At 64.9% G+C, this 11,039-nt stretch overlaps 6 protein-coding genes across 6 annotated transcripts; 3 read left to right on the forward strand and 3 right to left on the reverse strand.

Moving 5' to 3' along the window:
• Positions 1–741: 741 nt before the first annotated feature.
• AMSG_00568 (uncharacterized protein) lies at positions 742–1,370 on the forward strand (the record flags this gene model as incomplete). Its single annotated transcript, XM_013907386.1, has 1 exon — positions 742–1,370. The coding sequence occupies one exon, from the start codon at positions 742–744 to the stop codon at positions 1,351–1,353; it is 612 nt and encodes a 203-aa protein (XP_013762840.1). The 3' UTR covers positions 1,354–1,370.
• Positions 1,371–1,381: 11 nt separating this feature from the next.
• Positions 1,382–2,077, reverse strand: AMSG_00569 (uncharacterized protein; the record flags this gene model as incomplete). The annotated part of the gene is made up of 1 exon (XM_013907387.1): positions 1,382–2,077. The coding sequence occupies one exon, from the start codon at positions 2,075–2,077 to the stop codon at positions 1,382–1,384; it is 696 nt and encodes a 231-aa protein (XP_013762841.1).
• Positions 2,078–2,613: 536 nt separating this feature from the next.
• AMSG_00570 (uncharacterized protein) lies at positions 2,614–5,270 on the forward strand (the record flags this gene model as incomplete). Its single annotated transcript, XM_013907388.1, has 2 exons — positions 2,614–4,321; positions 4,348–5,270. 2 exons carry the CDS (start codon positions 2,614–2,616, stop codon positions 5,268–5,270), a joined length of 2,631 nt encoding a protein of 876 aa, XP_013762842.1.
• An 826-nt stretch (positions 5,271–6,096) lies between these two features.
• AMSG_00572 (uncharacterized protein) lies at positions 6,097–8,042 on the reverse strand (the record flags this gene model as incomplete). The annotated part of the gene is made up of 1 exon (XM_013907389.1): positions 6,097–8,042. One exon carries the CDS (start codon positions 8,040–8,042, stop codon positions 6,177–6,179), a length of 1,866 nt encoding a protein of 621 aa, XP_013762843.1. The 3' UTR covers positions 6,097–6,176.
• Positions 8,043–8,855: 813 nt separating this feature from the next.
• Positions 8,856–9,576, forward strand: AMSG_00573 (uncharacterized protein; the record flags this gene model as incomplete). Its single annotated transcript, XM_013907390.1, has 2 exons — positions 8,856–8,933; positions 9,073–9,576. 2 exons carry the CDS (start codon positions 8,856–8,858, stop codon positions 9,574–9,576), a joined length of 582 nt encoding a protein of 193 aa, XP_013762844.1.
• AMSG_00574 (uncharacterized protein) lies at positions 9,446–11,038 on the reverse strand. The gene has a single exon (XM_013907391.1). The coding sequence runs from the start codon at positions 10,987–10,989 to the stop codon at positions 9,637–9,639; it is 1,353 nt and encodes a 450-aa protein (XP_013762845.1). The 5' UTR covers positions 10,990–11,038; the 3' UTR covers positions 9,446–9,636.
• Position 11,039: the final 1 nt, after the last annotated feature.

An 11,039-nucleotide genomic window follows, 5' to 3' on the forward strand; every position in this document is an offset into this window, starting at 1 on the left:
ACACACACACACACACCACCACCACCACCACCCACCCACCCACCCACCCCACCCACCCCCCCCCCCCACCCCCCCCCCACCCCCCCACCCACACACACATACACCATACACACGCATACACTGTGAGGTATGTCTCAACTAACCCCAGCTCGCTCTCAGCCGGCGTACCTCCCGGCTTGGCTGGCACCTGGCTCAAAGGGCGCCAACAGGACACGCGACAGCGCGGCAGGCTCTCATCGACGGGGCGGGACTGGGTATGGGCACGATGACGGTGATATTCGCTCTCGGTTTGAAAAGGTCGAACAGAAGAGTCGGTTGGCTGCTCAGACGGCAAGCTATGGGCAGAGTCAGGCAAGACTCTCCTCTGCGCCAGCATCATCAGCCAGCGCTGCGCCAACAAGCCACGGCGGAGGCTCGTCGCCGTCACAGCGGATCTTTGCAGAGTCCCTCTCGCGGATGAGAGGCGAGGCTGTCCCAGCCTATGCACCGCCTAAGCTCGAACCGCTCCCACCGCGCACAGATCGCCCGCACATGCCGCCGAGGCAGCCGCTGGCATCAGCAGGGCTCGTGGCGAGCGCACGATTGACACGGAGGCCCGCGGCAGAGGCGAGCGAGCGGGTGCTGGCAAGCAGACGGGCGATGAGTCGCACAGCTGCGGCTGTCGATCCACTCGACGCCAGGCGGAGCAGACGTGGAGGCCCAGCACCAGGGCCACCAGCGGCGCCGGCGCTAGCAACACACATGGCGCTGCAGCCGCCGGTCGGCGCCTCGCTCAACACGGCAGCGTCGTCAACAGCGGTCCTTGCGGCACAGATTAGATCCGAGGGCATTCGGCTCTCGCCTGATGTGCGGAGCCAGGTGGCACGGACCCGTGCTGCAGTCTCAGCCGCCAACTCGCGCATTGCCGAGCTCGAGGCCCGCTCGCTGTGGGACACTCCGCCGCGGTCGCAGCCGCTCGGCTCGGTCCCGCACATCCTGGCTGTTGATGGGAGTGCACCGACGTTTGCCCAGCTGAAGCACGCTATTGCGGCCATGTCGCTCTCCCCCTCGCCTCCGCGTAGCCGGCCAGCAGCGGCGTCGGCGGCGCTGACCTCACTCGAGGCGCTCACACTCTCAGCCAACATGGCGGCCAGCTCAGCGGCATCCGCTGCCATCCGCTCGTCGCGGGTGCCGGCGGCACGGCCGCGGCCGCGGATTTCGCGGCGTCCGCCATCTGCTCCGTCGACCGCCCCGCTCCGCCCGTTCACCTCCGCCCGCCGAGCCGAGTTCTCGGCCGACGCCGCGCTGGCGTCGTCGCGGGCCGCAGTCGCCGCGTCGTCGCTCCGGGCCCCGCTCTCGCTCGCGGATCTTTAAAAGAGTTTACATCTGTACACACAGCTTGCTAGCGGTTGACGGGAGCCAGCGGCGCCCGTCGGCATGGCGGCGGCGGCGGCTTCCACAGCTTGAACGTCGGCGCTGCCGCCGCCAGCTCGCGAGTGGTGAGCATGATGGGCGAGCCGGTCGGCGCCCGCAACTGCGCCCGCAGCGCGGCCGCCGCCACCGAGTGCGGCACCGAGTCCGGCGAGCGCGACGAGCTGCTCGGCGACGGTGTGGCAGGAATGGCGGCAAGGCCGATGGTAGTCGACGAGTCCGAGGCCGAGCCGAGTCCGTCGTCTGTCTCGAGCTCCGAGTCGACAAGCGAGTTGTCGTCACCCGGCGCCAGTACATCGATGGTCGAGAAGCCGTCGTAGCTGTCTGTGGCCTTGCTCTCAATCTCGGTCGAGCCGGACTCGGTCTCGGACGACAGCGCCGCGTCGTTGCGGTACTTGGCGAGGTACGGATCGTGGCCGTGTGGATGCACAAACTTGGCGATGTGGCGCTCGTCGATGTTGAAGCACTTGATGCCATACTTGCACGTCGGCTTGTGGACAGGCTTGCGGACCCGCCGACGGCTGCGGGATGCTGTCTTGGTCTTTGCTTTGGCCTTAACCTTCTCGTTTGGCTGCTCGCTCCCGGCCACCATCGTCTCAAAGTCCGAGTCCGACTCGGTCGCCCCGTCGATGCCGCCGGCGTAGTACGCCGCGAGAGCGTCAGCCATGACGGCATTCTGCTCCCAGTCCGCGTGAGTCGCTTCATCGATCAAGCACGTTGCCGCCAGCAGGCTATCCAGGCCGTAGACGTACCTTTTGATTCGCTTTGATGCCGACAGCCTTGCACAGCTCCTGGAGCTTCCTCCGCGGCAGGCCACGAAACATGCTATAATTCCCACAAGTGCGTGTATCTATGACCGTTCGGCGGTGGTAGGCCTTATGACACGCAGCTTTCCTGCTACGGTGGCAAGCGCGAGATTGGTGGCTGGCTGGATGAAGACGCCGAGGTCGTTGGACGTGCCTGGGGTGAGCAAGTGGAAGTGGCGAGTGGTACGGAAAAAGTTCAAAAATTTTGAATTGCGCGCGAAAACGTGTCCCTCGGTCGAAAGCTCGCCAGTCGACAGGCGGGCGCGGTGGTTGACGAGCGCGGGACAGTGAGAGAGTAGCAAACGGTGACAAGGGCGAGAGAGAGCAAACACTTGGCGCGTGACAAAGACTCGACGGCTTGTTCGACGAGACGTTAGCGGGAGTGTACGGGTGAGCCATGAACAACGATCTTCTCGGACGGATCTCCTCGCTGCGCTCGCGCATTGCCTCGGGCGGCTCGCCTCCCCGTCCACGCCGACCGAATCGTCGCCTGCAGGCCAGTCATGGGCCCCGCCGCCGGCTCGGGTATGGGTCGAGCGCAGGACCTCCGGTGGCATCTTCATCGTCGTCTCTGGCTTACTATCCATCGCCCGTGACGTCATCCATTGCAGCGTCGAGCTCGGCGCTCCGGTCGTCGCTGCTAAACACGTCGTCGGTCCCGCCGTCGTCGCCGCCGCAGCGACATGCGCCGCAGGCAACGGTGCCGTCGCCGGTCCGATCTCCTCCGGTTTCCTCTGCTAACGACGCCGACGCGTCGACCTCCCTACTGTCAGAACTCTCAGTCCTGCGATCGCGACTCGAGTCACTGGAGGCTGGGAACTCGGCGTTTGCGGCGTCGGCGTCGGCCAAGGGCCCTCGGCCGCAGGAGAGACCGCCAACAGTGGCGTCATCACAGCCACTGACTCTTGAAGCGCCGCCGCAGTCGCGGGTGGTAGGCGATGGTGCCGACAAGCCGAGCGCCGCCGGGTCGGAGCAGGCCGAGCTTGAGCGCGCTGTGCGTGAGCTCGACGCCGAGCTCACCAACTCGGAGCTCTCGCTCGTTGATGTCGAGAAGGAGCGGCTGATACTCAAGTCACAGCTGCGCAAGGCACTTAAGCTCCTTGCCATGCGCGAGGATGAGCTCAAGAATGAGCGCGAGACCGGCAGCGCCGCGAAGGACGACGCCAGCAAGCTCCGCGCCGGCCTTCGGACGGCGCTGGCCAAGGTGAAGGAGCTCGAGAGCAGCAACACCAAGCTCCACGCCCGCAACGAGCAGCTTGCTGATGAGCTGCGCCAAGTTTCCCGTGCAGCTGCAGCGGCGGCAGCCGAGAAGCCGGTTGCGATCGCGGCTGCCGAGCTGGAAGCTGAGCGAGCAAAGATGAAGCTCGAGACAGTGACAGCCGAGCGCGACGCGGCCCGCGAGTCAGCAGCCGAGCTCAAGGCCTCGCTTCTCGAGGCCGTGCGGTCGGCAGAGGCGATGCAAGACAAGCTTGCGGCGCTGGCCAGCGAGCGCGAGGCGGCCAACCGCGAGCTGGCGGTGGCGGCGAGCGCGGCCGAAACGGCGGCGACACGGGCGCGCGACGACGCACAAACCATCGCTCAGTTGCAGGAGAAGCTCAACGGCAAGAGCAGCGAGGTCGAGCGCGCTACCGGACGGGTGGCGGCGCTGGAAGCGCAGGTGGCGAGCCTGAAGGAGGAGGCGTCTGCAGCCGGTAGCACGGCGGCGCAGCTGAGTGAGGTACAGGCCCGGCTGCAGAGTCACGAGCTGGACATGATGCGGCTCGACGCGCTGCGGACCCAAAGCGCGGCGGACAAGGACGCGTTGGCGTCGCTTCGGTCGCGCAACGACGCGTTCAAGTCCAAGATAAGTCAGCTGGAGGGCCAGCTTGCGCGAGCCGAGGCTGATCTCGACAGCGCCAAGCGAGATGCGCGCGACGCACGCGACTCGGCCACTGCTGCCAGCGAGCGCATTGCTATGCTGGAGCGGGCAGTCGAGGACGCACGTGGAGCAGGCGACGAGACTCGTGAGCGGCTGTCGGAAGCGCGGGCTCAGCTCGCCGAAAAGAGCGAGCAGCTGTCTGAGGCCAATTCGCTCCTCGAGATGGCACAGGTGGAGCTCGAGGAGCGTGGCTTTGAGCTGGAAAACAGCAAGCTGCGCTCGACGAGGGAGCTGCGCGTGTGGCAGAGACTCACGCGGCAGTGCGGGCGACCAATGAGCGGATCCGCGAGCTCGAGGCGCACGTTGCGGCGCAGCACACGCAGCTGACCAACTTTGCCGAGTCTGAGAGCCGGCTGCTAGGTAAGATCAAGGCGCGCGACGAGGACGTGGTGCGGCTTCAGGACGAGGTGGCCTCGCTGGACCGTCTTGTTGCCGAGTACAAGACGCGCGAGAAGGAGTTGCTGGCGACGGCGGGCCAGTTTGAGGCTGCGCTCGAGCGGACCGACGTCCAACTCACGGCGCTGCAGACCGACTATGATGCGCTCGCTGGCAAGGCTGATACCGACGCAGCGGCGGTGAAGTCGCTGCGGACCGCGCTCGACGAGTGCCAGCGGGCGCTAGCGGAGAAAGAGCAGCGGTTGGCCGACGTCGAGTACGAGCGCGAGACACTGGAGACACAGCTGGCGTCGGCGCGGGCTACAGCAACCAACGCGCGCAACGACGCTGCGGGTGTCGAGGCTGAGCTTTCAGGCAAGGTCAAGTCACTTGCTGAGGCGCAGGCGCAAATCCAGAGCCTCTCGTCGCAGCTGCACCAGGCACAGGCGCTGAGCGCGTCGGCAACCGAGGAGCTTCGGGCCGAGCGCAACGCGCACGAAGCGCTGCGGCGGAAGCACTCGGCGCTGCTGCGGCGCGAGCAGGCCGAGGCCGACTCGCTGCGGCTTATGGCGCTCGGCACACAGAGCGCGCGGAGAGGCGGGCCGCGGCTGCGATCACCGACGCGCGGGAGCACGTCACCGCGAAAGGCGGCGGTCTCTGTCTCGAACGCGGCGCTGCAAGCGCGGGTGGAGATGCTCACCGGTGCGCTGCGCGACCAAGTCGACTCGCTGGTCTCCGAGGCCAACGCCCATGGTCTGTGAGTTGTGTTTGTTCAGAGGTCAGTGTGTACAGCATGGCTCCGAGCGCGGATCGAGTAAACAATGAGCGAGACGCCAAAAGCAAAGGCGACGACGAGGACAAGGAGCAGCAGAGCCTTGCGGATGCCAGTCCGAGTGACATCGAGCTCGCGGCGCTGAGCCGGTGGTGATGTGGGCTGGCTGGCAGTGACGGCACGGGCAGCAGCCCGTTTTGCGCCACGGGTGACCACAACCGGAACGTCTTGATCGCTGTCGACGTCGTCACCAAGCTTGGCCGAGTCCTCTGGCGACACCGCGCGCCCGTCGACAGCATCGATCTCGTTCTTTCCCTTTGAGCACGTCGACAAGCGTGCATCCTGGCCTGAGCTCAATGCCGCCGCCTCCTCTGCATCCTTCTCGTCAAGCTCTTCCAGGCGAGACTCAACAGCAGACTGCATGGCGGCGGTGTAGACAACGAGCGTGAGCTCAGAGACGGTGGACTGAATGGAGAAGATTTCATCGCGAATGGCACGAAGACGAGCAAGTTGGGGATCTTCATCAGGTTGAGCAACCGGAGCCGGATCTTCACCCAGGACAGCTTTCAGCTGAGCCACTTCAGCTGCAAGGGCATGAGCTCGCGAGGTCAGCTCCTCAATCTGCTCCACGGCTCCTCTCGCAGTCACTTGGTGCTCGCCACTAAGCGACGAGAGCATGCGTTCCATCTCGCCTTGGCTGTTGTCGCACTCATTCTCCGCTGCCGAGCTCATTCTGCCACAACGGGGAGAGGTGGGCTGAGTGCTGAGTGGCGCTGTCGGGTGGCGCCTGGCCGGGGCAAGGCGACGAGGTCGGTTTGGGGGGTTGGGAGTTTTGGAGGGAAGAGGGCGTTGACGTTTGATGGGCAGGCGAGAGAGGAGCAGATGCATGGATGGATCAGGCATTGCTCTGGCGAGGAGCTTTGCGACGCTTGCGGCGGACGCGCTGGACGTACTGGCCCTTGGCGTTGATGGTGATGGCCGGGGCGGCAAACTGGGCATCGTAGAGGGCCTCGCGGAGTTCGCGCTCGCGCTTGTTGGCCATCTGGGCCTGGAGGACAGAGACCATCTTGCGGCTGTTCTCCTGCTCGCGAATCTTGGCCTCACGCTCTGCGGCGGCGGCGGCGACGTCGCGCTCGATGGCGGTGCGGGCGTCCTGGATGTCTGCGAGGCGCTCACGCATCTCGCGGTCCTGCTTGGCGGCCATGTTGGCCTCCCACTCGGCCTGAAGCTTGGCGCGGACAGCGGCGCGGTGCTCGTTCCAGTCAAAGTTGGCGGTTGAGTTGCGGGCATCGACGTCGCGGGCACGCTGGGTGTCCTCCTGCAGCTCGCGGAGGGCATCCTGCATGCGACGCTCGCGGGTGAGTGCAATCTGGGCTTGCAGCTCCTGACGGTACTTTTCTTGCGCGGAGCGAGCAGCCTCGGTCGAGTACGCCGGCTTGAGCGGAAGAGAGCCTTCGTAGTGGACGGCGGCATCAGCGGCGCGCTGCCGCAGCTCGCGCTCACGGCGAGCAGCAATCTGCTCCTGTAGCGTCTGTGCGAGCTCACGCCTGTCCGAGTTGTCGGCGTATGTGGCGGTGAGCGCGTCGCGCTGCGCAAGCACCTCGAGCCGGCGGCGCTCAGCCATCTGCTCGGCGTAGGTGGCCTGGGCCTCGCGCCGCTGACGCTCTTCCACTTGCGCCAGCTGGGCCTGAGCGGCCTCGATTTGCCGCTGCTTCTCGGCGGCAGCGCGGGCGCGCTCGGCGGCGGCAGCAGCGGCGTCGCGGCGGCGCTCGTTCTCGGCCTCCTGCAACTCGAGCATGCGAGCACGCGCTGTGGCAGCCTGCTTCTCCTCAAGCATGCGCTTGTTGAACTCGAGGACCTTGCGCTTCTGCTCCTCCTGATACGCGCGGAGCTCGGCCTGCGGATCGGCAACAACCACGTCTTCAAAGTAGTACTCAAAGTCGTCGCTGGCACCGTCAGAGGAAGGCGCCGCCGGGGCAGTCTGCTGGGCCCGAGGAGAGTGACGATGCTCGTACTCGGCCTGCGCCTCGTGCGCCGAATCGTACACCGTTGCCGGGCCAGGTGTCTCGGCTGCATGGCGTGCGCGGTCAGGTGCCGGTGTCTCGGCCGTGCGGTACTGGGCCTCGACCTGGGCCTGCTCGTATGCGGTCTGGTGGTGCTGGGCCTGCTCGTACGCAGCCTGCTCGTACGCAGCCTGCTGCTGCGCCTGCTCGTACGCAGCCTGCTCGGCCATAGCCGCCTCGTATGCAGCTTGTTGCTGCAGCTCGTACTGTAGATCGCGCCGAGTCTCCATGTGGTTCTGTGCAGGCGGCGGAGTGGCAGCGACAGGCGGTGCAGGCGGCGCAACGGCGGCGGCGGCGGCGTCCTCCTGCATCATGGCGGCAAAGGCACTGGGCGTGGCCAGCGAGCCGCGCTGGAGCGCCTGCTTGAGGCCGAGATAGGCGTCGCGCGAGAGTGAGCCCATGGCAAGCTTGCGGCCCTCCTCGATGTTGCGGGCAGCGTGCTGGCTCGCCGACTCGCGCTCGTTCTCCTGCATCAGCTGGGTGGCGCCATGGCGCGAATGGCGTGGCGGCGAGTAGGCCTCACGATACGCGGTCAGTTCATACATGCGATGAAAGTTGGGATGATCCGAAGGAAGACCAGCCGCTTTGATGGCCGCCGCCTTTTCCTCGGCCGTTCCGTTGATGTAATCGATGGGTCTCACCGAGGGCATGAGGATCTTGGTCCCGTTGGACGGCGCGCCAGTCCTGGCAGGCGGCATCGGCTCGGACACGCCAAAGTGACTGCACTCACGCTCAACATGAGCATCCGTTAGTAACCGTCTCTCCAGCAACCTCACCTGCCTTATGTTGTCCTTCCCGGCCCTCTGTAGCGATGCTCACGCCATTGCCAATGTCCTCGCTGCTCGTCACAGCTTTGTCCGTTGGCGCGCCAAGGTGACGCCCAACACGCACAAGGCGCTACACACTGCACACAACAAGCCACCATCATTTCCACGCGACTATCCGCGAGCAAAATAGGCTAGCGTATGTCAATGTCAGTATGACGAAATACCTTGGTATGCTGAGTGTCTGCTCCGCATGCTAGCTTAGTTAACGTACCCGAGGAGGTCGAAAGCCATCGGCCAAAAGTTTGAAAGGCCGCGACGAGTGTGAGTGTAGGCCGCCGTGCCAGCGAACCCAACACGCACCAGCCACCAGCCTGGTGATCGAGTAGCATACACGCTCCACGAAGCGCGTGGATGTAGCTCAGTTGGCCCGGCGGTGGTGAGGTGGGATCTTGGCTAATAGCTGCCGTGGCTTGATAGTTGCTCTGCCCCAGCCCAGCTCTAGTGTCCAGCTTCGATGACCGTTCAGAACGAGGTTGGCCAAGGCAGCAATGGAGCCGCGTGTCTTGATCACGGCTGGACTACGACCATGCAATACAGTGCGTTGTGGTGTAGATCAACCGGAAAAGCCCTCTTCAGCCGAGTCCCGGGGACAGGGCTGCAGTCTGGCCGCCGTAAACGCTGCAGTTGGCAGCTCAGCAGCTTCGACCGCACACTCGTCGCCTCGTTGGAGCCATCTACACGAACATGAGCGAAGCACAAAGTCAGACAGTGGAGCATGAGGGCGTCCAGGTCACCGCAGTCTCACAGGGTCTGATGAAAGCTGTACGTGCCGTGAGTGATGGGGTGGGGGGGGGGGGGAGGGTCTTTGCTGAACATGATCATGTCCATGACCATGATCATGATCATGATCGCGATCGCTCTGCACCGGCGACAGACTTATGACGCATGGCATGGGGTACAGCAAGGACCTGACGGCGAGTTCAAGGTCAGCGGATACCACGAGTTCAAGGTGATCATGATCGCGATCGCTCTGCACCGGCGACAGACTTATGACGCATGGCATGGGGTACAGCAAGGACCTGACGGCGAGTTCAAGGTCAGCGGATACCACGAGTTCAAGGTGACTGGGGTGAACACGACGACGACGACCAAGACGCTCAACGCGGCACTTGTGCTGACATCTGAGGCAGCTGCGGCGGCCGAGGCCGAGGCCAGCAATGAGGCCGGGGCGAGCGAGGGCGGCGACGGCGGCGACGGCAAGAGCGAGGAAGCCGAGGCGAGCGGCAAGGGCAAGGGCAAGAGCGGGAGTGCGGGCAAGAGCGAGCCGGGCGAGGTCGGGCGTGCAGCAGTTTACATGGAGATCGAGTCGGGCAGGGAGGTCGTGCTCACCATTGTGGTGGAGACCAAGAACCAGGAGCCGTTCGATGCATTCCAGATTGCAGTCGAGGCCGTGTATGAGTTCTAGGGTACGAACAAGGTGCAAGGAGGTGGCAAGCAGGAGATAAAGGAGGCGTGGCAGGCGTGCTCAGCTGGTGAACGAAAGCAGAGCCTCGAGCGCCTGGCGGTCGGCGGCCGAGGAGGAAGCAGCAGTGGCGGCAGCCGGTGCACAGCGCTTGCGCTTGCGCGACGACTTGGGTGATGCTGTTGTCTTGGCCTGCTTGGCTTGCTTGGCCTTCTCGGCCTGCTTGGCCTGCTTGGCAGGTGGGAACGGGCGGGCGGGCGGCAGAGCAGACGCCGGTACAGGCGCTGATTGAAGCGGCGACGGTGCCGGCATGGTGTGCGGCGGGGCAAGCAGCGGAAACGCGTGCTGACCTTGATAGACAGGAGGAGCAACAGCGCTCTGGGCCTGCATAGCCATCATTGAGTTCGACGAGGAGGGCGTGCCCATAGACATCATGCCCATGGCCTGCGACGAAGAAATGTACGAGCCAAACTGCGACGAGAGCATCTGCTGCGCGTGCATCGGGTTGCCAAACGGCGATGGCGACGACGTGGGATAGAGCGGCTGCTGCATGGTTCCCATGCCCATCGACATGCCGAGTGACGAACCACCCAAGCCCATCATGTACAGCTGCTGCGCCTGCTGCTGCGCCTGCTGCTGTGCCTGCTGCTGCTGGCGGATCCACTCGGCCTCCTTCAGCCGCTGCAGCATGAGCTGTTGCTGCTGCAGCTGCTGCTGCTGAAGAATGAGCAGCTGCTGCGCCTGCTGCGCCTGAGCATGGGCTGCGGCCTGCGCCTGCATCTGCGCAAGCTTGGCCTGTTGGGCCAGCTGCTGCGCCTGTGTCGGATGGATCGGCACCGTCGGGTTAATGTGGCCTGCGGCGGCAGCGGCAGCAGCAACGGCGGCCGGGAAGAGGGCGGCGGCTTCGTTAGGCGTCGGCACGTTGCCACTCTCGCCAGCCGTAACGCCGACCGCGACCGGGGCGGTCGGCGGAGTGTGCGACCGGTTGCGGACCGAGCCGCCGGAGGACTCGCGGACAACAGCAGCGGCGGCGGCAAGACCAGCATCCGCCACACGCGCGCTGGTTGCCTTGAGAGCATGGTGTTGTGCCCTGTTGATGAGTTCTGAGAACGGCATGAGGTTCCACTTCTTTTGCCGCTTGGCCGGCGGCTCGTCCGGATCGGATCCCGACGCATCTGACAACGATTGCGAGATAGATCCAGGCGATCTTGCACCAAGTTGCGAGTCTTGGGGAGCAAGCGTAGTGGCTTGGCCCGAGCCTGAATGCAAGGCAGCCTTGGACATCATGGCTGCGTTCGGCCGTGGCAGCGGCGGAGCGAGGAGCTCGCTGTTGGCCCGCAATTTGCCGGTCTTCATCACATTCGCCAACGAGTTGGCAGCAAACGTAGAAAAGTCAAACTTGTCAACAACGTCCATGACAACAACAATTTGACCGGCTGACAATAGGGCGGGGGGGGGGGGGGGGG

This window comes from Thecamonas trahens, assembly GCF_000142905.1.
Source record: "Thecamonas trahens ATCC 50062 unplaced genomic scaffold supercont1.2, whole genome shotgun sequence".
NCBI classification, from domain to species: domain Eukaryota; order Apusomonadida; family Apusomonadidae; genus Thecamonas; species Thecamonas trahens.

Excerpts from the sequence above, each read along its gene's own strand:
- AMSG_00574 (XM_013907391.1), bottom strand. The coding sequence starts at position 10,989 with ATGGACGTTGTTGACAAGTTTGACTTTTCTACGTTTGCTGCCAACTCG.